Source organism: Tinamus guttatus, unplaced genomic scaffold (genome assembly GCF_059628265.1).
Source record: "Tinamus guttatus ecotype Peru unplaced genomic scaffold, ASM5962826v1 Tinamus_guttatus_pri_ptg000048l, whole genome shotgun sequence".
NCBI lineage: Eukaryota > Metazoa > Chordata > Aves > Tinamiformes > Tinamidae > Tinamus > Tinamus guttatus.
Window position 1 is genome coordinate 1,922,790 of NW_028288582.1, and position 26,184 is coordinate 1,948,973.

General features: G+C 37.5%; 1 protein-coding gene across 1 annotated transcript in view; it reads left to right on the forward strand.

Moving 5' to 3' along the window:
• KIAA0586 (KIAA0586 ortholog) overlaps nt 1–26,184 on the forward strand; it is a 61,993-nt gene that overhangs the window by 23,663 nt on the left and 12,146 nt on the right. Inside the window, exons 20-30 of the mRNA XM_088539259.1 lie at nt 2,393–2,589; nt 2,787–2,905; nt 3,460–3,635; nt 5,519–5,678; nt 6,258–6,483; nt 7,038–7,279; nt 7,732–7,808; nt 9,202–9,336; nt 10,948–11,125; nt 14,121–14,260; nt 17,577–17,664. Coding sequence (XP_088395385.1) covers nt 2,393–2,589; nt 2,787–2,905; nt 3,460–3,635; nt 5,519–5,678; nt 6,258–6,483; nt 7,038–7,279; nt 7,732–7,808; nt 9,202–9,336; nt 10,948–11,125; nt 14,121–14,260; nt 17,577–17,664 — 1,738 coding nt within the window. The remainder of the gene's footprint in view (nt 1–2,392; nt 2,590–2,786; nt 2,906–3,459; nt 3,636–5,518; nt 5,679–6,257; nt 6,484–7,037; nt 7,280–7,731; nt 7,809–9,201; nt 9,337–10,947; nt 11,126–14,120; nt 14,261–17,576; nt 17,665–26,184) is intronic.

The following is a 26,184-nucleotide window of genomic DNA, read 5'->3' on the forward strand; positions in this document are numbered from 1 at the left end:
CCATTTTGAGGCGATTGTGTACTTAAACGTTATTGAATATTACCCTTGTATAAATAAATATAACCTGCAGAGATCACTGTTAATATTATATAACTCAAGGCAGCTTTCTCATAAATGCTCTTTATGGCACTATGACTTTTTACATGTGTAGTTCTTCAGGCATAAGATCACAGGTAGCATCTATAATATAGCTAGATTTTGCTTGCGAAAATTGCTTTAGAAATCTGTGTGAAAAAGAAATCCATGGCTAACTTTTGGATTGCTTTAATAAAAGTATGTATGTACGTTCAGTAATGGAACAAAATTAATCTATGCTACATAATCACTTCAATTACATTTTAATTATTCGCATGTAATTTTAGGAAATGAATAGAATTTCAGCTTGATACTTTTTAAACTGGAGTGATTAATATTCCAACTATATCTGAAAGACTTTCTAATATATGCATTATTTTGATCAGGAGTCTTGATAGATATTTTCAAAGGTCTCCAAGGAGGTAAAATGCAGAATTGAGTGCAAATTATTCAGGACTGACTACAAGGTGATATATGTGCAAGTTCAAATGTATAATTAAGTACTGATCATTATTATTATTTTATTTTTATTTAATTTTTTAAATTTTCATCTGTGGTAATGTATCACTCCCAGAATGAATGTAATTTTTAGATTTTTATAGATTTGTGTGCTATTAAATATTTTATGTGCATAATGTAGAAATGCAGGAAAGTTTGCAGAATTTTGTCGCGAGTTACTAATTATACGCAAAATTTATTGTATGTCCTTGGTTTATTTAATCCAGATGTTTGCATTTTGCGTACTTTCAGAAAAGATTATATTAAATGGGAGACATCAAAGAAAATTTATGGAGTAACGCAGTCAGAAGAAACTGCATAATGAAACAGCGGACAAAGGCGTCTTTACGTTCGCTGTCAGAATGAATTATGGTTATGAATGCATATATCCTAACAGAATGAATTACTTATCAGCTCACAAGTCATCCGGTGGCATTTCGAGTATAACTTTACTGTCTTATTTCAGAATGAACGCGTGGAATAGTTCAGGGATCTTTCTTGCATATTCAGTTTTGCCTGCTTTGTAGGTTACACCTTTTCTTTGGAAAATTTTTACTATTTAGAGAGCCAGAAAGGTTACCCTTTGTCCCCAGTAGAAATAGCTATTCAGTGCACTACCCATCATGGAGCTGTCTGACTTACTCCAGCTTTAGGATATATTAAGGTAGGAGAGAAGAATTAGTAGTGGGTTGAAGAAAGAGAGAGGAAGCTCTTACTGTCTCTTTTGTTTTTCTCTTTCCATTTTTAGTGATTCATTCCCTTATGCATAAGAAATATTTAAGGTTTTTCTTTTCTTAGTTAAAAGTGATTTTAATTTATAAAAAGAAAGACACTCTGCAGGAGATCAATCTCCATTAATACAGATTCACAGTGAGCTTTTTTAATGGAGCATCACATGTTCTCTGGTAATTCAGAGCTCATTTCCTCAACTCTTTTTGACATGCATAATTTTCTTCTTATAGAATTATATTGCTATTGGAAATGTTTAAATTTAATCAGGAGACATTTCTAAAGTATATGACAGGATGGGTTGGTGACTGTGCTTTGGAGGACTTAATGCTGCTTATGCACTCAGGAGGACAAAGGGAGGAGGATGACATCTTTGGAAACAGTCAAACATTGTTAATGCACACAGAAAAACTTTCATAGCTTTTAGGAATAGCACATTAGGGTTAGATTCAAAGGATCTCTGGGGATCTTGGGAGCTGATTGCCAAGAAATACCTTCTACCTTCTCAGCAATTGAAGTTAGTGAAAGAGTTAACACACACGTGCAGATAATTAATGTCTAAGCTTCAATGATGATTTATTTATTAGAGCTTTGACTGACAGCATATTAATTAACTTTTGGGAATACGTCTTTTCAGACTAGAGTTTTTTCAAAAAGTTTAGTTTTTAACTCTCCTCCTCAACAAATGACTACAGTAAGATTCTTAAGCTTTGCCTTTTTTTTTTTTTTTTTTTTTTTTTAACAAAAGGCACGTTTCTGAGATGTATTTCAAGAGACCTCAATTATGTCATAAGTAAATTTCTGGAGTATTAGAATTACGATTGGCTCCCTGCCCTATGCAATGCAGGCAGGAAACATAAGCCAAATTGTGTTTCACTTAGCAGTTCCTATAATCCCCTACCTCTGCAGATTTATGATTTGCTAGGTTTAGAACTGTGTCTATTAACTACAACATAATAACAAGGGAGAATGTGGTTTGTGTGCTGTGACACATCTATAACTGCTTCCCAAAGAAAAAAATCTGAAGGTTGCCGCAATTACATTATCTTACAAAAATGCACTATAATTTGATTTACTTCTCATTTATTAGGATCAGGAAGAAGAGAGTGATGAAATTCCAGAATTCTGTGAGCCTCTCCTGGAGCTTAATGGACAATTGAAAGTTGCCTCTCCAAAATACAATGGTCCTCTGTATCCTCCAGTGTCTTCTGCTCCTCAGCAGTCTTCGGATGTTTTGGATGAACTGATTCAAAGGAGAGAAACTATAGAAAACAGGTTGATACATTGGTGAGTTGTAGTGTGAGTTACAGTTATGAAAAGGAGTAGAAATGTGGAAGAATGAGCCCATAAGAATAAACTTCCCTTTCTTTATGCTTCCCTTTTCACCTTTCCTTTGAGCTTCCGTGTTTTTTCCTTTGTGTCAAAAATGCGGCATTAAGGTATCTTGACACTTGCTGATTGGTATAAAAATTTTATTTTGCTAGGGTGGAACAAGAGATAATGGCAAAAATTATCAGTGGGATGTATCCAGCTCAAAAGGAAGTAGTGCCCAGTGTAAGCACATCAGAAAGTGAAGACAATGAGACTGTCACCTCTGATATTGGTAAGTCACAGTTACTGTTTGCAGTTGCTTTTTCCCCTCAATGTTGTGATTGAATTATATCAAATTTACTAACTTTTAAAAGTTGCATCAGTAGCTGTTTCCTGAGCCTAACTCTAAATAATGTGAACTAGCAAAACTATTGTACACAAAACACATGCTTTAATTTATGTTGAGCCAGAGCACAAATTAAAAAAGCCGTTAAAATACTTTTTCTAAATGAGAAAAGATGAACACAAAATACACGAACCAGCTTCTGTTCCTTTGCCATGTAAATCAGATTTGGTTGAGCATGGCATTTTGCTGAATCTATAACACTTTTTCGCCTTTCTTTTATTAATAAATTTGTCAAAAATCACCTCCTTTATGCTAAAAAAGGAACCAAGTGCATTTCTCGTATGGTGTCACTATCCTTCACTGGCTTCTTCTATAGTCTTGATTAATTTATTTACTGTAGCTTCTGTATCTGTGAAAAAAAAAAAAATGTGCTGCAGTAAAATACCTATGTTTTAAGAAGTGAGACCTGCATGTATGCTTTGTGTTTTCTTGACTTAAAGTGGAAGTTGCAGGTGGTGGAGGATTTCAACTCTTCGTCAATGCCGGTGTGCCAGTGAACACAGAAGTGCTCAGCCAGTTTGTGAATGAAGCTCTCAGTGAGACAATTGCCACCATGCTGGGCAACAGGCAGGCAGCTCCTGCTACAACTGCTGTTCCAAGTACTGCAATTGTGCTGGTAAGAGTCCCTTTTATGTAAGGTTTGCTGCTGAACTTCTAAAAGAGAAGCCTTTGAGAGCATGGCAGAAAAGTTAGAGGCAGACTGGAAAACTGAATGGACCAAATCTGCTACCATTTTTTTTTCCTCCTTCCCTGTTATACTCCAACAGGCATCAAGCTTAAACTTACTACACTCAGAAAATATGAATTCTTTTGTATTCCCTTTAACATACTCTGTTTTTATTTATTTATTTTAAAGGCTGAGCACAAAACTGACTTTAAAGAGAAAAATGTAGTGCTGGATTTCATGTTGTCAAGAGACAACTATGTTATTTTCGGCAAAGTATACTTTTTTGCAAAGTTGCAAGAGTGAAGAATAGAGTTTTGCTTGAGCACAGTATTATTTTTGGCCCTACAGGTCAGCAGACATTCTGTAACATTGGCAAAGATAAATATTAATTCTTTCTGCGTTTTGAATTCAGTGGTTTCCAGCAAATGCTTAAATGATTAGAGCTTTCTGTAAGACAGGGGATTTTTTTTCTGTCCACTTTCATAATCAATTCCCAGCTATCTCTTATAACATGATGCTATAACAGTCCAGTGTTCTGTGTTGTATAGTGTCTTTGAGACAAATGTGTAAAAGCAGTGCTTAGAAATTATTTTTAATAATTATTAGAATTATTTGAAGGTCTGGTGAAAAGTGAGGGCAGTTTTAATCCGTTAGAGTGCACGTGCACTGAAGTGCCACCTCCTGCCAGCTGTAAATGAGATTATTCTGCAGGCAGAGAGATTTTACTGCTGCAGCCTTAGCACAGCCATCCTGTGCCAAAAAGCTCTTCTCCCACTCAGTTATACATTAAGTGGGATGGGATGTTAAGGAGGGCTGTTCTTTAGAGCTTGTTCTTGTGACACTAAGACCCTCTTCTAATTACTGTTCTAAATTTATTCATGGCACTTTTCAGCCTTCTTTTTTCCTGTACTTTCATTGTCCTTCAGCTGTGGTGGTTGTTCTTCCCCTGTTGTATTTATGCATTTGTGTACTTGTTGCAATTAGTTGTGTCCTTCTTGGGCTTTGTTTGACTAGGTAAAATAAAGCATCTCTATGCCAATCCTCAGCTCTTCCTGTTGGGCTCTGCTTTTATGTTTTCCAGCTTAGATGGATTTTGGCTGTGGAGTCAGTCATGCAGTTATGTGTGAACTGCTAATTGGGTTAGCATGTTCTACTTCCTATCCGGGTCATTAATAAAAATCAACAGTCTGAAGACTTAACTCTGAGGAATGAGCACGGGAGTGTTTCTTTAGCATTTGTTTGATTTTCTTTACGGAAAGGCAGAAAACAGGCTGGTAAAATTCTCAAAGTTGTTTAGTTCATCCTATTACCCTATAGCAGGCTGAACAAGAACCATCATATTTTCCTGTTAAAAAGATCTTTGTCACTGGTTTTTGCACAAGACATAGTAACTCTTTTCATGCCTTTCTTAGTGCTTTGCTGTGTTGGCTTGTTCATTATATTCTTTTTTTAGATGGTTCTCTCTTTTGCCTATGTCAGGATTTTTTTTTTTTAACCTAGCCTTAAAATTCTTCATTAAATGAACGTTTATTTAACAAAGCATCAAAAAGCTTTATTAAAATACATGTAATACTTATCTACTTTTTTTTTTTTTTAACTTCCTGATTTTGTCCAAGGTAATTCATTTAGCCTAGTGCAATTTTATATCTAGACAGAGGATTTACAGCTGTGAAACACACATCTAAGTAAAGGTTGTTCTTTTTTGCTACCTTGCCTGTGTCTCTCTCTTGTATTTCTGTTTTTTCCTCTCCTTTTCCCTTGACTAACTGTGGATATACTTGGAAGATAGGAGGTTTGGATTGAGGTAATAACTGCAATTGTGATTCTTTCAGGAACCTCTTCTGCCTACTCCATTGCCAACACCCCAGGCTACCCCACCTCAAACACCACCTTCAGAAAAGGAGCTGCCTCCGGTCAAAACTCCAGAGTCCTCTCCATCTATTACTGAAATGAGCAGTGATGTTCATGGACGAGAAAAAATGAAAGAAACAGGTAGTGAAAATAATTGAACTTCAGAAAGGGCAAACATGCTTTAATCTACTGCTTTTAATTTTCTTCTTCAAAGGCCCATTCTCAGGATAAACATTCTTGAGGCAATAATTCAAGTAGGGGCTTACGTGGTATAAAAATTATGAGCTAATTTGTATAAAAAGCCAACATCTATTTGATAACAGTTCTATTATCAAACTTAATGCACATTGCTACTGTCTGTGTGGTTCTACCCCAACATACTTTTTCACATCAGAAAAACAAGGCTTTTGCTATTTCCTGTGTTCCTAATGTTAATTAAGCCACACTTGCGTTCCCCAAGTAAAGCAACTTAGTTTTTAAAGCGCAGACTCCCTTATTACAGGCAGTAAAGAGTTGAGATGTTTCTAGCTCCTTCAGATGCTAGCATTGTGCTATAAAGTGTCTAGTTTTAATCTAGGCTCATCTCCATAATTATATATGTAAAAAGAAAGAAAAAAAAAAAAACTAGCAAGCTTTGGAAATGCTTAGTGGGACTGTGGAGATCTGTTCCTTGCAGGTTACTTCCTGCTTTCCTTTCTAATCTGAAACTTGGTTTCTCAGATGCAGGGCTTGAGAATCCAGCTGCCACTAGCCATGCTGGCACACCCGTGGTCACCCCTGCCAGTACACCTCCCAGAATAACTACACCCAGCCCTCCTGCCTCCGAAGAGATCTCTGCAAAAATGGACAATCCAAAGCTTCCCAACCCGTGGGATGATGCAGAACTCCCTCTGGAAGAGGAGAAACCCAGCCCCTTACATGAAGAACCATTCCATCCCAGAGCTGTGTGAGTTTAATGGTTGACATGGTTTTCTCCTTTCTTAATGAATGTGTGTATCCTTTCTACATGTATCCTCAAAAAGGAAGCAGAGGAAAGTGTTTCATGTTGTCAAGAGGCACTGTGATAAGCTGTGATTCTTTTCTAGAAGTGTTTGATTTCTGTTTTGGGGAGAAATGTGAAATGAGGACCTTTCCTAGAAATTATCTGTTCTTATTCATTGTCTTGCTGACCATTATAGTCAGTAAACTGGCATTATAAAATCTGGTAGTAATAACTATAGTAACAATGACATGTCATGTGGACGTTATTAGCATTTTATTTTTCTGTTATCACAGTGAGTTTTTGTAGCAAGAGAGTCATCTTCAGTTATGAGCATAAATTTATTAATAAGTTAGTCAACCATGTTGATTCTCAGACTCTCCTGTAAATGTTATACTCTTCTATTTGAAATAATATTTGCAAGCTTATTTCTTTTTTATTATTACTTTTATTTCCTTTTAATCAGTATTATCAATTTTGTTCATTTTCATATGTTCACAATGTGTTTTCTTACATTTTAGTGTGATGTCAGTGGCTAACGATGAGGAACCCGAGGCCTTGATTCTCCCATCTCGGCAGCCGTCGGTGCAGCCCCCTGAATCTCTTCCTCGTGAGCCGCAGGTTCCGTCCCCGCTCCCTACGGAGAGTTCTGGGCAGTCCACAGAGGAGAGCAGCCTCACGCTCACCGACACGGAAACTGCAGATAGGCCCATCTCAGAAGGGGAAGTTCTCTTCAGCTATGGACAGATGGTGGCTGCAAGAGGTAACTTTAACAAATTTTGTGGAAATCAGAATTTAGATAATATTTTTCTTTATAAAATTCTCTTCCAATCTATTGGAGTTACTTTTCATACATTGTGGGTTAAAACTACAAGCATTAACCTGTTCCGGAACGTTCAGCTCATGTTTTTGGTTGTATTTAAGAGACCTCATCATTCTTTTCTCCTCTCTGAACAAAAGATTAAATATGCTCTTTTGTTATAAAGCTAACTTTGAAAATAGTTAGACTATCTTGTGCAAGTACCATAAATAATTTATATTGAAAGTAAAATATTTTTCCCATGGGCTGAAAATCTGTCTTTCCACTATACATGTGGTAGGAGGGATTTCTGACCTTGCTAGAGCACTGCATGAAAATAATTGAAGAATATAACCTTATTTTGCTTTCATGTAACTCATGCTTTTTTAGTATTTGTAACTTAACATATTTTTCAGCCTTAGCAGCAGGAGGACTGTCTCTTCCAGCTGTTACTGAGAGCCTAACCAGTACATTAGGAGATGCCAATGAAATGGTAAGGAAACTTTTAACAAGGAATTGGATTACCATGGTACTAAGCATTTTCAATTTTAAACTTTAAACCTACACTTCTAAACTGTGTGTTTACAAAGAATGTTAGAATTTCAGAGTTCCAAAGGAGGGGAAAAAAAAAAAAAAAAAAAAAGGCCGGTTGTTCAAACTAGGTTATAATAAAATATAAATTCCATGCATTCAAGGAACTCCTTGACCCTGAACTGAAAACTTGCTGAGCTCAAAGTGTGGTGAACAGTGGATGTCAGTAGGAGAGGCTGAGAGAGTTTTAATTGTTTAGCCTGGAGCAGGGATGGCTCGGAGGGATCTTGATGTGTATATACACCTGATAGGAGGTAGTGAAAAGACAGAAACAGACTCATCTCAGTGGTGCCCAAGGAGAAGGTAAGAAAAAATGGACACAAATAGAAATACGGGAGTAGGTTAGAAACTTTTCTGTGGAGAGGGTGGTCAGAAACTGGGACAAGGCCTAGAGATGTTGTGGAGACTCCATCTTTGGAGAGATGCAAAACCCAACTGGACGTGGCTCTTTGTTTCTTTGAGCAGGGAAGCTGCACAAGATGATCTCCAGAAGTTCCTTCCAACCTCAGTGATGCTACGTTTCTGTGATCTAGAGCAGGATACCCCCTTTCTTTTTCCTGCTTGTCTGTCCTAAGCACTAGTATCCATACATGTCTCAGATCCACTCATGGATGTTCCATCAAATATGCATGATTTCATTTGTGTCATAGCCCTAAGGCTATGCCCTGCACTTGAAGGTGTTTTCGTGAATGTATAGACCCTTGAGGAGAATATCCTCCCTTTTGATCAAGACTACAAAGTCCCTCTCAATGGCTTTCCCTTTGGGTACCTTTTCTGTTAGCAGGACTTCCTCCCCTAAATTCTAGGCTTAAGATTCTTGTTATTAAGTAAATTTGGGATAAAGTACTCCTCATCAGGGTAGTAAGCCTGACTGCTAAGGTATCCTTCTTTTTCCTTCTGTCAAATGGATCGTATTTCCTTCCAATAATCTTTCTCATCCTCAAACTCTTCCCTGCTAAATCCCTGCTGGTGAGAGCAGCTGTACAGCCAGATCTTTGCAAGCATCCGGTATGTGTGAATTTAACTGTCCCCCCTGGACCCAAGGCCTAATAAACATCATCTATCTGAAATTATTACAGTCTTCTGTATCAAGCTCTGTGCTTGTGCACTTTTCTTATTAAAAGAAGACGACTGTGTGACAGTCTGATTTTTAGATGCTTGGATTGTCATGACGCGTGTTCCGAATGTGGGTAACTGCAACAATTTCCTTTGTAAAAGAAGAAAGTTTATTGTGAACAAAAGAAAGAATAATTTGGGGATCATGTATTATGTGAACTTTTTTCCTTTGTTTAAAGGATTTTGATCCTCCCAGTGAAGGGCAAGTGGTGAAAAGACCCCATAAGAGCTATCACAGGGATCCTGTTCTGGCTCTCTTTGCCAAACTAAATCAAGCCCCTGTTGCTGCACAAGAAGAAATGTACCATTTGGAGGTGAGTTTTGAAATGATGATTTCTTACTCAAAAATGGCTAAAATATTTGAAGCTGCTTCTTCCTGTTGGCTATGAAACAGGTTCATCCACTTTAATCTCTGTTGGAAGTGATCCTACTTCTGTTGGCTCTTCTCTCACCTAAATATTTTAAAGTGCTGAAGTTTTAATGTTATAAACAATTTTGCTTTATGTACTATCACACATAACCAGCTTTGATACTATGTACGACTGTTACGCTTTGCCAGATTTGTCTTGTCATTTTGAAAACCAGGGAAGCTTTCTGTCACTTTGGCAGTATAAGTGGTTTGTTTAGCAGTGCAAGTTCCAGGCGTTTACAGCCAGATGAGTGTTTTGGGTAGATATGATGAAAAACTGCCAGAAATGTTTACATGCAGTTTCGCATGTGTTATTGATACTGATCTTGGAGCAAAATCCCAAATATTCCTAATAGGTTGGTAGAAAATAAATAAATAAAAATAAAACAGAAAAATACAATGGTCTGCATTTCAAGGGGCAATTGTTTGTCTGTTTGTAGCACATCTGGGTATTTTCTGTGTGAAAAAAAGTTTGGAGTAGGTGTCTGATCAAATTAACATAGCTGGAGGGATGTCAAGCAAGTGAACCTTGAATACCTCAACACAATTCATGAATACAATTATTTAGGACAGTTTTTTTTGCTTTTTGTGGCTCTACTGGTGCATATGCAATCTCTTCCTTCCTTCTTGGTCAGTTGGTTCTAAAGTAACAACTTCACTCACCTCCTATCTGTTTCCTGGTCTGTCTGTCTGCATTTTGCTTAACAAACCTTGATGGATGAACTTAGTGAAGAGCTTTCTACAGTGTCAGCTCTGAATCTGACTGTAATTTTAATGACATTTTCTTGTCAGCACTGCCAAATACAAATGCGTCTTTAAGTTGCCTTTTGCCTTGGTCACAGGCCACTCTAGCTGATCATAAAAGACTAGTAAATTCCTTCACAGCTTTTGGCAAGGCAGATACAAGCATAGTCTCTAATATATATGAGAAGAATATTTTTGTAGATGTTGTTGATATTTTCTTACAATAACACCATGCATGTGTGTTTCTATCTGTATTCAGCCTGTTTTTTTGCCATTTTTTGCCTTGCATAGAAACAAATTTACTGTTTTTTCTTTGCAACTTGGTTGAAAGTCAGAGTTCAGAGAAACATCTTTGTTTTATCAGTATCTAAACCTATTTAAAAAGGAATCTTTTTATCTGATGTTCTATACAACAGAGATTCAACAGCTTGTAAATATTTCAAATGTGACAAGGTCAAGCAGGTAGCAATAACTAGTATCTGTAATGTTAATGATTCCTGTGTTAAATATGTAACTTGGTTTCTGCTCAGCTTGGGGCATCACTAACAAAAGAAGTGATGTTCTCTGGTTGTGAGTGATTCTTTTCACTCCGATACAGATAAAAATAGGTCTTAGATGATATCTCTTCAATTGTCTTTTTTTCAAGGCTACTAGCGGTAGACTTAAGTTTATTTATGCTTTAAGAGTTAAAGTAATTAGATATTGTCTGATTCTTTTGAAGAAATGACTTGTATTTTTACACCTGTTGTTCTGTTGTTGCTGTTCTCTGCAGGAGTCTGATGACAGTGTTGGGGAGATCAGTGAAGGTCAAAGACCTGCATTGACAAGAGCAGCAGAGAATATCCTAATGGGACACTCAGTTTATATGGACCGGCCACCTCCTTGGACTTCTGAGAGTAGAAACCAGGGTTTCCGTGCTTCCTCACCAGGACAGTTTGCCCAAAGTGCAGGTATAATTAGGTTGTTTCCACTCTGTGATATTTACTTGTATTTTGAGATTCTATAATCTGCAATTATTTCAGAGAGTGCAGTCAAACTCCCGTGTTAAATACAGACAATTGCTGCAATGAAGAGATTAGCATTTCTATTCTGAGAATGGTTTTGGGTGGGTTTGGCGCATGCAGCGTCTTCACTTCTCTGGTTAATGCAGAATTCTGAAATACATTCTGAATGAAAATCATTCCGAGTATCCACTTCCCTATGCAAAATGTTTTATTCCTTTAAGTCAGAGCTCAAAAACTGGATTTGACCGTTCCTGAAGTCTGTTTCTGTAGAGCAGATAGTTGCACTGGCAGGGCCAGAGGCTTTTCACTCTCTTCTCACGCTTTCCTCCCCCTTACTTTTATCACTCCATCAGAGCAATATTGTACTGTCCCACAATCTGTAATGTATTTTAGCTTCATAATATTCCTGTAACATATGGAAATTCTTTTTCTCCCAGATGGGTAGCCGAAGCATGCACTGTGGCTTGTTCAAGGTAGTGGAGGAATATATTGCTCTGGTAAAGCAGAGAATTGTGGCCCCTCCTTTGTTTCCTTCATCTTTCTACCCTGTTTTCTCTGGTTTTATCTAAAAATATATTTCTCTACTTGCTTAATTAAACTGCTACAGATTTGTAGGAACTTCTGCTTTTCTTGAGTGTGGTTTTAAATCTACTTAGACAAAACTGAAGTAATTATTAAGCTTTAATAAGACAAACATGCTTGCACTGATCCATCTAAAGTGGAGTACCATAGTGGGACCATTATGTAAGGTGTTCAAACAACTGTGTTTTTCTCCTTTTATTCTTTATTTTTATGATTTTGACAAGAGAAGGAGTTTTCATTTTATTAACACTTGGGCAATAGGAAATAGATTGAAATTGAATGTGTTCGACATGTGGCTGAAGCTTCGTTTCTCTGCCTGCATTTATATCACATTTGAACTGGTTATTTGGAGAGTAAATCCTTTAAGCTTACTGTTACCTAACATTTTGAACCAACTAGACCACTGTCAGCCTTCAAACTATATCTGGAATGCAATATATCATCAAACTTTCAATTAAAAGTAGTTAGCTGAATGTCATTTGCAGATCTGTTATGTGGGAATGCCTGGCAGAAGGCTATGTGATGCTGCCATCTCAATTCTTCATGTCACTCATTTAATACTGTAGAGTTAGAGCTGTGACATGGGAATAAAGGAGTGATCTAGAAAAACCTGCTGTATATTTTTGACAATGCTCAGGACCACATAGAGAATTGGCAGGTGCCCATTAATGGGAGAATATTATCTTTACTGGGAGATGTCTCCTTATCCAGGCTACTTGTAGCTGGCATAGCATGTATCTGGCATAGCATTTTTGTATCTCTGCTATGCATATTTATTAAATGTATTTAATGTAGCATAGGATAACCTTTTCCTGCCCCTTAAATATCAAACCCTTTTTAAAATCAATTGCTGGATGTGATGATAATCTAGAAGCAATCTGTTTCTCTAATTATCTTTTATGCTTGTTTCTCTATATCTTGCAGTATTGTTTCTATTGTGGTATCATTTTTGGAGGAGACTGCTGGCTCAGACTTTTACCATAGGCGAATGTTCTGCACTTTACACATGAACTGCAATAATTCCAGACCAAATTCTGTTGCTTTCTAATTCGTTTCCATTTCTTCCCACCTCTAATTACACAGAATATGGTATTTATTGACATGACTAAAGAAAGAAAGCAGTACGAAATCTAGGACCCATTTGCAAACTAACAATATTTTCGTGTCAGGAAGGATCAGAAGATCTTGTCTACAAGTCATTTTGATAATGAAGTCAGTGCTGAATATGAAATAATTACTTGGAGGCAGAGAATGATCTGTACTTTTTTTCCACTTTTCCTCCAAGTCTTTTGTATCCTTCATGGGTATGTGAGATTGCACTTCCTTTAGTCTATTGTGAGTTAGGATTAAATGCTATTTCCTGATTATTTAAGAATTATTTTTAAGGATAAGATTAAATAATCGTAAAACCACATATTTCAGGGTATGTAATTCTGTACACATTAAAACACTTGACTAGTCAAGCATATAACCTTGCAGTAGTATGATGGTTTCCCTGTCAGAATGAGTTACTTGCAAATATATCTATAGGAACGCTAGGCATTATGCATCTATTAATGCCTTTAGTTTGGTGAGCATTTTTAATTTGTAGTATGGAAATCTGTTGTCTACTTGTAGAATATAGAAAGTGTTGCTTGTATGGACATATGGCAGCATTGTAGAGATCAGCATTTCCTTTATAAATCCTTGTTTTCAGGGATTAAAATCATGGATATAAAAACCAAATTGCTCACAAAATATGGTACATGTAGTCTTAAAGTGAACAATAATTACAGTTAATTAGACTTAAAATTCTTTCTTTGGCTCTGTGTAGTAACAGAAGGCAGAGTTATTTTGTGAGCTGTCGGTATATCTTTCATAAAAGATGTTTATCATGCTTGCAGGCTGCAGAAGCATGATAAACACGGGTTACAGAGCAAATTATTATATATATATTTTTAAAAAAGGTAGACAATTATCCAAGTTTCTTTTAACTCACACAAGAGTGAAACCTTTCCATGAAGAAGCTTTTTCCAGACTCTTTCCAATATGTGAGATAAAACTTATTAAACATAAAATGATATGATGAACTGTTGGCATGTTGGAAATTTACAGAACATAAAATTATTGTTTGTTTTGTCATTTTCAAAGACACGTACACGCAGACATAAATTATATATTTGCTTATTATTTTTCCTTTACAAGGGCAATTTTAGGGATATTACCATGAGTATGAAAGGAGGAAACTGTTCTTTTTAGCATTTAATGTTCCACTGTTCAGCCTTGAAGCAGGCACATCCTGCTTCACATGATCTGCTCTGTCTGGGATATTATTACTCTAATTCATCAGAATTTTTTTTTCTTTATTTTTCTTTCACAGCAGAAATTCTTGGAGATGCAGATTCGAGCCATGGTCCAATGCTTATGGCTGAACTGGAATCACAACCAGTTTCAAGTGCTGCTGTGCAAGCAGCCCAAGTAAGCTGCAGAGTGACATCTGTTTCCAAAGGTCTCTCACAGGTAAACTCCAAGGAGGGGCTGGAGGGAATAAAATACATGTTTCCTTCTTCTAGCATCAGTGGTTGTACAACACAAAGAGCCCAGTGGTATCTGCATCTCCTGCTTTAAAGGCTCAGCTATGTTACTGGATTTTGTTTTGTTTGCTTGGGCACAGGAAAAGTGATAAATGACCATGTTTGAGATGAACTGTGTATATAGTCTCACCTACGCAAGGAATGCAATGTGCTGTAACATAGCTTAGATATTTTTCATAGAGGAAAAAATATGCATATGATTTTGTGTTTTCTTATCTGTAGAAACTTTTTTTTTTGCATCTGCATATCCTTAATGTGGGTTTTGTTTTTGTTTTGTTTTCCTGCTGGCATATAAATCTCTTCCTTGCTCTAAGCAAAGCAAGTAAACCCCAAACTATCTGATTCTGTTTGATTTCCCCCATACAATCATGTCTTCCTGTACGTGGGTGTTCCTGATACAAGACTCTAAACCACTGCTTCTCAAGGAGTAGAGTATTAACCATGCCCCATGATAGCCACAGGCAACTTCTGTCCTGTATGGGGCAAATTCTGTGCATTTTTTTTTAAGATACTGAGGTGTCACCTTATTTCTCTGACCATTTTTTCATGAGTTCTTGCTTCTGTGATCTTAGTGTTTTCATTATAGGTCTCTAGGGTCTACACCAGTCACTGGTGAACCATTCCCAGCAGATTTTGAGAAGATTGATTAAATCCTTTTCTAAAAGCAGGAAGGTAGGATTCTGTTTTGCTGCATCAGCGCTAAGATAGAGCTTCTTTGCACACAAGGAATGGTTTGCCTGCTGAACCAATAATAATGAACCTGAGCTTCATCTCAGACTATAAGCAAGCTGGAGATATCTCTTTGGCTCCTTAATATTAAAAAAATCCCCATACGAGGTAATTTGAAAGCTTGCCTCGAAAGCATATCAGTCCTTTCACATCTTAATGTTCAATTCTAGCTTTATCTTGATTGCAAGAAAACTAACAGATACATGAAAGTGAGAAAATGAATCCATTCAGGTATAAAACAAGGCTTTTAATATTGTTTAGGAGAGGTCTGAGAAAACACATAGATGCTTCAGATGACCCCCAGCTTTGGATTCTGTGGAACTTTGTTGTGATTTACTTGGGAACAATACTCTGGGACACTAGGATTAGTTATGGCAAAGCTAGGATGGCCTCTGTAACCTGCCTGAATAGGATCCTGGCTTCCAAGAGGTTGTGGACAGCAGGACAGAGCAGCCACATACTTGCCACTTGTTTGCTCCCTGGCACCAGTGTGGATCGGACTGAGAGTATGAGCCCTGGCTTTCCCTGTCAGGCACAGGAAAATGCTTTGTAGTCCTGAGTGACACCTGTGTGGCCACTCACCCCATGACGAATGCCTGAAGTCATACACGATTTTTCTTACCCACCCAAATTTCTTCATTGTTCCTCCATTTCTGGCATTGGAGTTTTGAGATTTATATCTGCTTTTAGCCTGTTGGACAGGATGCAAGATGAAATGCATCTTTGGTTTCACCTGTTGTGACTGTTCTTATTTAACAGCACAGGAATTAAGTGATATCTGCTGTTGCTTTGCCCCATGCTCATAGCTCTAAGAAGCCAGAGAATGGCCAGGGGAGTTGGGCTCCTCTTGCCCTAAATAAATTATTTTTGGAAAAGGGAAGAGGTCATAAATGTTGAAAATCATATTTGTGTGGCTAAACATTTCAAAGATGGTAAATCTAAATCATTCTAAATCTCAACTGCACAATTAAGTTCTTAGAGAATCAGTTAATCACGTATCATCACTTACGTGTCAGCACTTACGTAGATAGGAATGCTTTTACATAATCAACATTTTAAAGTGGGATTGTCAGTTTGATATTCTCATTAGCTTTCATTTTTAGTATTTCAAATGAGGTATTTTTTGTTTTCCAGGAACATGTAATTTTAGGTTGTGAATCTATGTTACCTCTAAACTTCTGTTTGCAGCTCAGTTGAATTTAAGCTACTTTTTCACAGTTGTCTAAATAAAGTCCCCCACCTCTAAAGGCCTCCTGGGTATAGTGTTAGGCTGCTTAAACATCATGTCCTGTAATGCTGATGACCTTTCAGTAGTGATGTCCTTCATTCACCCTTCCACCTACCCTTAAAGCTAAGCCTCCCTGTCTTCAGAGAATTGCTTCAGCCCTTTGTGTTCTTGTCAATTTTGAATTATGCTGAACATTAATTACGTTGACCTACCCCATGGAGCATCAAAGTGCCTGAAGTGGTGCCCATCCAAGCTGGCATATCCACACAAGTGGTGCCTTGTGGCATCAGCAGAGATGTTCTGGCTGTGTGTGTCACTTGAAGCCAGTATTGGGTAGGGTTTTCTCCTGCAGAACTGAAGCATGCTTTCTCTGCTCTCCTTTTTAGTTTTTGGAGAGAGAAATACTGTCACTTCAAGAGTGCCATTGCTTTTTAAGGCGTATAATTTTCTTGAAAGTCATATAGCAGTGCTTCTTAGGCTTCAAATGCTGCGTGATATACAGAAATGTATGACCCTTCTAGTGTTCCTCTTCCTCTAAAAAGCTTGACTAAAAAGCACATATGCATCTATAGAACCAACAGAATAACTGACAAAATCAAGTTTGAGACTGTTGAAGCCTTACAGGTTTCTGAGACCTGGTGGTGCACTTCTCATAGCTCCTGTGTGTGTGTGTGTGTTGTACTGGACTGTCATCGTGCCACAATTTCTGTCCTGAACAGTAAACGTCCTAAGGCAAAAAAGTATTTGACAAATGTGATGTCTTCCTTTTTAACAGGCAGGGTGTGTGTTGTTCCCAAGGAACTGCTTTATGACAGGCATTGTGGAAGATACAGGTCCTGAAAAGAGTTTCTTGAAGAGATAAAAATAATTTTAAAAACATGATCAAGGAAATAGATGATTTACTTGTCATGGGTTTCCAATTTATGTCCTGTTTTTTTCCCCTTTCAGTTCTTTTTAGTCCAGGAGGATTGGGGAAATCCTGGCTATTAGTATGGAGAAAAAAGAAGAAAAATCTTCCTGCCACATTCTTTGAGTAGGAGTTGAGTCTGTTGTGCCTTAGGTCTGAATGGCACTTTTTCATCCCTACAGCTCCCAGGATGTTAGTCTAGAGGAAGCAGAGTTGCAATAGGGTAATTCAGGTCTGAATGCTTTTGAAGTTGAAAGGGGGTAGAACAAAAGCATGTGCTTTAATGAATGTTTGAATGTTTCCTGAGCCGCCATGTAATTTTACTGTGTTTCTAAATCAAAAATCATATTTTTAACATGTTTTTAATCTATGACATAGGAAGGAAGCCAAGGAGCTGCAGAAGTTGAACCTGTGAGACCCCGAGTTATTCATGTGAGAGCTAAGTGTGAAGAGATGCAGCAAGAAGGTAAGCCAATGTCACTGAGTAAATACAGTTCTTTCAGTTAAGCACATTGCTTTGAAGTTTTGTTCTATACTCATTCACAATAAACTTGCAATTTTTGGCATTCTGTTTTTATTACTACCATATTCGCTGAAGCTTTAATGGGTATGTACAGTATTTGTAAATCAGCAGAGTTATGATCTCATTGGGGTGTGCTCAAAGAGTTTGTGCTGTATCTGGCTGTACACAACTTAGCAGAATCCTTGCAATTAAGTATTTATTCAAATTTTTATTTGCCAGGAGCTTTACAATATGCATATTATGCAGTTAACTGAATTGTAATTGCATCATAGAAAGCTGTTCAGCAAATAAGTATTCATAATGTGCTGGTAGATTGCAGTGGTTCATACACATGAGAAAATGCAGGGGTAGTAGAGAAGAGGTGACAGATCATAATGCAAAGTTAAGGTTGTGCAAATGTGAAAAGAAAAGAGCGTTTGCTGTGTTGCAATGGTTTGAGATGGGCTTCTAGCTAATGTGTTACAGATGCTGATTTTTCTTTTCCGAAGGGTGCTGTGTAGTGTCTGTGCACCGCTGTGCCATTTTTCGAGGTTGTTTAACAAGGTTAAAAGTATGAATGATATTGCATGAGAGTCAGAGTATTCTGTATTTACTGTGGTTCAAGTTAGTGTGGGAATAACAAGGTCTGTACATATTATTGCCATACTCAATTGTGTTAGGAGATGGTAAGTTTATGGAGGTGGTGAATGAGATATGTAGCAGTTTTAATATTAAATGCTAAGAACAGGAATCTAGATGTCTGCATGTCTGTAATATATGCAATTATCATTTATCCACCCAAGTATAGACAACTCTTTCCTTCAAGATCGTTTCATAAATAATTCTTTGAACTTCTTCCATTTACTTTTTAAAGACATCTAATTGAATTATAATTCTGATGGAACTATTTCACTTCAACTATTTGTAAGCAGAAAGAAAAGCCCCGGGCCAATGTTATGGTCATGGAACTCTGAACCATGGTCTACAAATAAAGAAGAAAGTTATGAATAATGTAATACTTGGCTTCTGTGTAGTAGAAGAGCTTACAGAAATGAAGTGTCAACCCTTAGGTTTGTGCATGAACGTGTTTTGTGGTAGAGGCGCTTATCAATAATTGTTTTAAAGCTGCTATGTAAAGGCTTCATTTATTAATTTTTGTTAAAGAGTTAGCCCCCATTTTTTGATATGGGTAGAAAGTATTGAAATGAATCTTTCTCTAATGGGAAGAATCACGTTTTTCCTTGGGGTTCACAAAATCCAAACTGTCTAGGAAAATTGAATTTCCAGTAAATTATATATAGCCTCTAAATAGGGGGAGAAAAAATGGAGGCAGAACTGCCTTCCCGAATAATTTACCTGTTCCAGTTTAAGAGCAGTTTTTCTTAGTACTTGTGGGAATTTCCTTATCTTCCTCCCCACTATTTCCCATCAAGCACCAGAGGGAAGGAGCAAAGTGGAGGAGCAGATACTCTTCTTAGCACTGTAGCTCATGTTCTTGCACCTCAGCTTTAACAAGACAGCACTTCCAGCCTGAATCATTGAGTAGGAAGATAGAGAGGGTTGGAAATGAAGTACAATAACTTCTTTCTTTTTTTTTTTTTCTAATTGTATTATTTTCCAGAATCTCTTCTCTCATCCTCCCAACTCTGCTCAAAATCACTGCTGTAATACAAGGTATTTGGGTGCAGTCCAAGTGTCTGTGTGTCACACCAGAATGTTTAACCACAAGATGGCAGCAGTTTTTGCTCTTTGCGAGGAACAAAAAAAGAATGATTTATATAGCAGGATAATTTAAACCTCATTCGTAGTATACATATTTAATGAGCCAATAAAAATCAAAAGTGTTTGGAAATGGAAACAACAGTCTGTCAGTCTTAACCAGAAGGTCTTGTCTACATAAGCTTCACCACCTCAAACTTAAAACGGCAAAAAAATTGAGGATAAAAATCAATAAGAATCATGGGGAAGAAAAATGAGAACTTGCAACATGCTAAGCATGTATGGGTTAAGCAACAGTTATTGCATAGTATAGCTATACAGTACTGCTTGCAGGCAACTGCACTGCTTACTAAGCCAGCTGAAGTGAGACTTTAGGGTGGCAGGAGAAAAGACGTAGTACTTTGGACTTGGAATTGCACGTGAATTAAAAAAACTGATAAATAAATGACAAGATCGGATTCATCTCTTATAAATATATATGAAAAATATATACATGACTGTGTGTGTGTATATGTATGTGTGTGTATATATATATATATATGAATGATAGAGCTTTCATTTGTGTTTTAAGAATTTTTGTGGTCTACACGGAACATGTGTTTTTACTGAAAGCAAGCTGATTGATGTCGTCTAATGAAAACTGAAGTTCAGTAGGACTGTTACAATATCAGGCCTGAAAGGGTAATGTCTCCTGAAAGCTACAACTGAAAATAAAGCCTGAATGCATTATTAATTGAAATGTGTGCTTTCTCTAGACATAGTGGAGACAGTGGTTTGAAAACATATATATTTGTAGCATATAATATGCATGCAGAAATGTTTTTGGCTTTATAATACCCTTTAATCTTTATTCCATTTTTTCATATTTCTTCATAAATTTAATATGATAATAATTGTGGTGGTTGGTGAATGTACATATTTCCAGAATGCAAGCATTTTTCAGGTTTCCATTAGCATAATTTGAAATACTTAAAATGAAAGAACAGGTGGCAATGCTTGACTGCAGAGCATTTTTAAACTTTAATACAAGCAGCTCAGAACCAAGGGGTAGATATATCTTCATTTAATTATTTCTCTACAGTGCAGACTCTCAAAATTTGACCTGGAGAGCACAACTTAATGATCATAATTCCTTTTTATCTTCAGTTACTGAATTATCTTCAGGCAGCTGTAAGTACATGAGAAAGTAATGCTGGGAGACTAAGTGATTGGCTTCGTTGCCTCAGAGAGATTGCACAACTGCTTGTGGGAGGAGATGATTTGTGCAATAAAAGAATAAGGGAGCAAGAAGCCCTTAAACTGTATAAAAATAAAACTTTCAGAGTTCCAATTTTATACTGAAAATGAGCTTGTTCTTTGTTCACATTGGTATTACACTGTGCTGAAAACTGAAATACTGAAAATACAGCTATAACTAAGAATTTCTTTTGTGTCTCTTCCTTAGCCAGAAATTACTCTTAGATTTTTTTTCCCTAACTATTGTGGCATGAGGCAAATATCTAACAGATGCTTTAATAGGAAGGAAGAAGATTAGGATAAGGCTAAAGGTCTGTATTTTTTTTTCTCTTTCTTGGAACTGGAATTTCTTGTTCGAGCTCTTAACTATTTTGCTGAAAGTTTACTTGTGCTTTAATATCCTGATGTTTCTTTTTTTGGACTGAATTTCACTCTGGACTTTTGCTAAAGATGGTCTGAACCATACTGGAAATTGCAGTGAGCAAAACAAACCAGAGCTATTTCACACTGTAGACAGATTACCATCATAACCTATGCTGTGAAATATTCTTATATTTGTTTAGCCTGTAGTGGTCTTTGGGTATGACTGCTTTCTAAGGGAATATCTTGGAAACAGAAGTCATGAAGTCAATAGATGTAATTATAGTATTTTACAAACAAATGTTTGTCCTGTAGAGGTTTATGTATTTTTTCATTTCTTCAGAACTCTTGCTTCTGATCTATTTTTTGATTTATATTCTGATTATTTAGGAAATGCAAAGCTGTGTTTCCCACAGAAATTTTCTTTTTTCACAAGTAGCCATAGACTTCTAGGTGATCAAAATGGTTTGGAACGCTGATTCTCGTTTTTTTTTTTTCTCTTGCTTTCTGCATGTGTGACCACAGCAATTACATGACAGCCCATATATTAGAAAGCATGTGTCTTAATCAAAATCCAAATGAGCAGAGAAATGCATAATTAAAAAATACTTTATGCATAGGGAAAGCATGGACGTGACCAGAGGATTTCATAGTGCCTGCTATACTCGGGAAGAAGTCATCCTCGTCTGGAGACCTGTTCCACACCACCCATTACAAGGTCCTCTTCTTTGAGGCATATGCATCAAGTTTTTACTTACCTAGCAGCTTTCTTCCCCTCTTGAGATTATCTATTTGAGAATTGGGTCTCTTATTGCTGTGTGCCTCCCAAAACGGCACTGAGGGATACAGCTCAGCTCTTGCTGGCTGCTGGAGTGTTGCTGAGACAGTTCTGACTGTCCTGAGGCTTTTTCCGTGTGCGATAGGTGCATAGGCAGAGAACCTCTCCTTTTGGTCTTTGGTGTTTGTGCAAGTGGTGCTTTACACTACCTCAGCAAACCTGTAGTACTTTATATCTGTTCAGGCTTCCCTTGTACAGTCCAGGTGATGATCAGCTTCTGCTCCATGCTGGATGTGAGTACAGTCACTTTTTGGAAGGCAGGAGATAACACTTTCAACACAATAACAAGATTGAAGCAGCTGGGGTTGCTGTGCATTGCAAATAGGATACGCTCTTGATGGCAAGTATCAAATACAGTCCAGCATCTCCCAGACATTCCTCACCAATCTACCAAATCGTCGTGCCAAAACAGTCTTTCTCACAGCATGTGCAGGATTACTAAACATGCTAAGATCTGACTAAAGCAGCTTTGTATTGTGTATTATGATTTGTGTGCACTTTTACAAACTTACAGTAATTGCTCTTGACTTCATTGTAAAGAGCAAAAAAAATAAACATACACAATAATCCCCCTAAATGGGCATCGATCCCACTGGCACTGATCTTGAGTGACTCTGAATAGAAGCGGATGGTAGCGGGCGGCCTAGGCTGACCTGCTTTCCCCTTTCAGGCATGCATTGCGTGTGTAAATGGGGGACACACACACAAAAAAAAAATTAATGGGCTTGGGCAAGCTACTTAAGGACAGAGACTCCCCACATACTTAATCAGCCTGAGGGCTGTTTCCAGTTAGGTTTTTCTCTGGAGGGAGAAGTCCTCACAAATTAGTGGTTCCACGGCTCTGTGCCCATGGCTTAATAAGAAAGAAATTATGTGCATCTAGAAAGTAAGTGTCCTTAGCTGTTCCGTGGCCTCTGTGTTGCAGTAGGTTATGGTGGTTGCTATAGGTTGTTCTGAACCTGCTACTCACGTGTATATGTGTACTTGAATCTCAAGTCCCTTCAGATGCCATCTTCTGCTGCCATAACATTGCATAGGGGCATTACATTTTTGTGGTCTTATTCTTCCTTAGGCATACTCTTTAATAGTGAAAGCAAATGAATTTAGAATGAGGTGCCTAGTTGTTATAAATGGTGCATCTCAGTGTGTCATTATAACACGATCTGCCGTGAGGAACGGCGTCGTCCTCTCCTTGTTCAGCCCAGCGCGCGGTTGCAGTTGCTGCGTCCAGGTGTGCAGTGCAGCCTCTACCAGAGATTACAGCCTCCACAGGCAGCGTGGAGCATCAGATGCCCTTCTCCTTGTCACTCTAGTTTGCAGCCTGCTACATCAGTATCACCTGAAGTTGGCATTAACCTTTCCAGCTCTCCCTGCTAGACCTGCTCCTGAGTCCTGCAATTGACACATGCACAGTAGGATCTTTTAAGATGTTGATAATCCTTGCTGGGATAAACAATCATTTAAATAGGCCTCTTTTTTTCTTTTTTTCATATGCCAGTTTTATTTCTCTTATAGAAGGCATCAGTAGCAGAAAAGGAAGCCTGGGGTTTTTGGATGCTGGTTGCCCACTGCCTAGATGCTGTATGGCCACAGGTGTAGACAAGAAGTATTACAAACATACCTTTCAACCTGCAGAAACATTTATAGCACAGTCGTAGGACGTGTAGGAATAATAGAAATGTGTAGAAGTATGTAAGAATAATAAGCTTTCTGTCTTGAAAATGCGCTGGGTTTGTTTTATTTTTCCTCTTCTGGTTGTCATAGAAAGCAGATGTTGCCCTTTATAATTCGGGGCCTTGCGTATTTCTGAGAGCAAAGCAACGGAATGAGCCGCCTCTGCCTGTCCTGTCTGTGCAGGTTGTGACCATCCTTGGCAGAGGCAGCTGGGCACCCTTGTGCCTTCCTTCCCCTTGAAGAGCTCTCAGCTCAGCTTTCCAAGCCCCATCTAAACCCGAAAGGACCCAGCTGTTGCACATGGGGTGGCTGGTGGGAGAGAAATGACCAGGAAGAGAGGGTATAGCTCAATACAGGGGTGAATAATCCACAGATTCTGGCTATCATGACCCCAAAAATCCCTTTTATAAAGGGGGGTGGGGGATTTATAATTGCTGGCATTCCCAGCTATTAACCTGGTCTCCTTCCCTTTTTGAAACCTTAAAGTTTTTGTTCTGCTGGCACAACTGATGCATAGCTGTGAAGTTATTAATAAAGTTTAATAATCTAGTAAAGATGGATAATTAGATGATTGGTGTCTACAGTCAAATAGTAACATTTTTTTTTAAACTCTTCTGCTTATTAAACTGTGAAAGGGCTTAATTTAAAGGTGATTTTTCCTTTTCATGATTGGTGTAGTTCTGAAGTATTTTATTTGCTTGTTTTCCTAGATCCTTTAGGAGTCAGCAGACCTCCTACTTTGTGTGTTGAATGGAGGCCAGGCTTTTTTTCTAGAAACTTCTTCTAAATACATTGATAAAAGGACTGCATATAATGAAATGTGTGTGTGGCTTTCCAGTGCCCATTTTCTTCATTTCTTAACTGTGTGCCCAGAAAATGTTTGAACAAGACAAAAGAACATAGATTAAGTGCTGTCTAGGATGCTTTCCAAATTAGGGATACTATGTAAAATAATTGTCATGTTACTCTTTGATAGCATGTTGGTTTTTGAGAAAATGCAGTCTGCTGAAGTAGATTCTTTCCTAAAATAGGGTAAGAGCTGATAACTAAAGATAACTGAAGCAAGTTGTAATGTGTGACCTGTTCATTTCTCAGTTTGCATATGGGATTTTTTTTTTTTCAAACGGTGTTGAATAACATGTGCAAGGATAAGACTTAATTAAAGACTTTATCTCCTATACAACTAAATTTTGAAAGTAAAATGCAACAAATTCTCCTCTCTGAAATAAGAAAATATACTTAAAATATGCTTCTTGATAGCTGTTTGCAAGGAAGAGTAGTAAATGATGGAGATGGGTTATGTTTTGTCTATGAACTACTGTGTTCTGTTTTCTATCATGACTGCTGTCGGTCAGGAAAAAAATGCAGAAGTTCTAAATCTATACCAAGGTTTTCTAGGTGTATCTCTTATTGTTTAGAAATTGTTTTCCTTCTATAATCTGAAACATCTTTTGCTTTTAGAGCAACAAGAACTGCTTTTGAGAGAAAGTTGAGTATGACACAAAATATTTAATAGTTCCCTAAACTGCATTTTTTTCTTAATACTTTGAGGTAGCTTATTCTTAGTGTATGGCATGACTCTGACTTTCTGTTCATTCTTTTCCTTTTTAATGTCAGATAAGCCTGTAACTATAATACAAAGTAATAATCATCAACCATATGCAAACAATAAAAATGTGCATCTCAGACCACACAGTCTGTTAGAATTACATTTATGTTTTGGCTCAAAATTATACAATCAAAGCAGGGTAGACTTAATGTGGGCTGACCCACTGACCCCCAACTTAACCCAAGTGGTTACAGTAAAGTAATAACCTCAAGCTTGTATAGTATGGCTGCATTTTATGCACTGTACATATTGCAAGGCTTCAGTAGATTTGCATTTGTTTAGAAACATTGAAGCAGTTGCAGTTTCTGTCCCTTCTCAGGCTGTCGTATCTTCAAAAGAAATAAAATGCTTGGAATTTGCTGGCAGTTACTTAATTCCTGCCTTTTTAATTTTTATTTGTTTTTATATTCCTAAGACCATAATTACGGATCCTGAGAACATTGTTTTATTTACTTAACAGCTGCCATTGTGCCCTGCTCCGTAAATCAAAATTATGAATGGGAAATATTTACTAGTTTGAGCTGCAGTGTAAATACACGATTAACTTCTTCAAAGCGCACATTCCAATTTCAGTAACTGGAACGGATCCTGGAGACATGCAAACGCTCACAGGGAACGCTCGTTTCCGAAGATGAAGCTTCCTTCCTGATAGAAAAAAGAGCAGAGGAGGAATGGTTTCCTGTTGGGAATCCTCACTTCACTGGGTGGTCAGTCTATGCCTTCCCCATGCCATTTAAATACAGCCCTTTCTGGATGGGTCATTTCAGTGGCGTTGTCTAAAGCTATTTGTGCAAAGTAGAACCAGTGGAGTTTCCTGGGATTTGAAGAGATTTTCTTGCTCCTCTCTCATCTGCTTTTAAATGTAAGACTGACACAGTGAGTGGCTTGGAGACTAAGGCCTGATAAAGGCCGTCCCATCCCCAAAATTTGTAATCTTTGAGAAACAGCCTAGAGAGGAGACTGAAACCATCATTTTGGCTGTGTAGAAAACATGTATTCTGACCATGATATGCACAATATGCAAGATGAATAATGGCAGTGCTGCAGG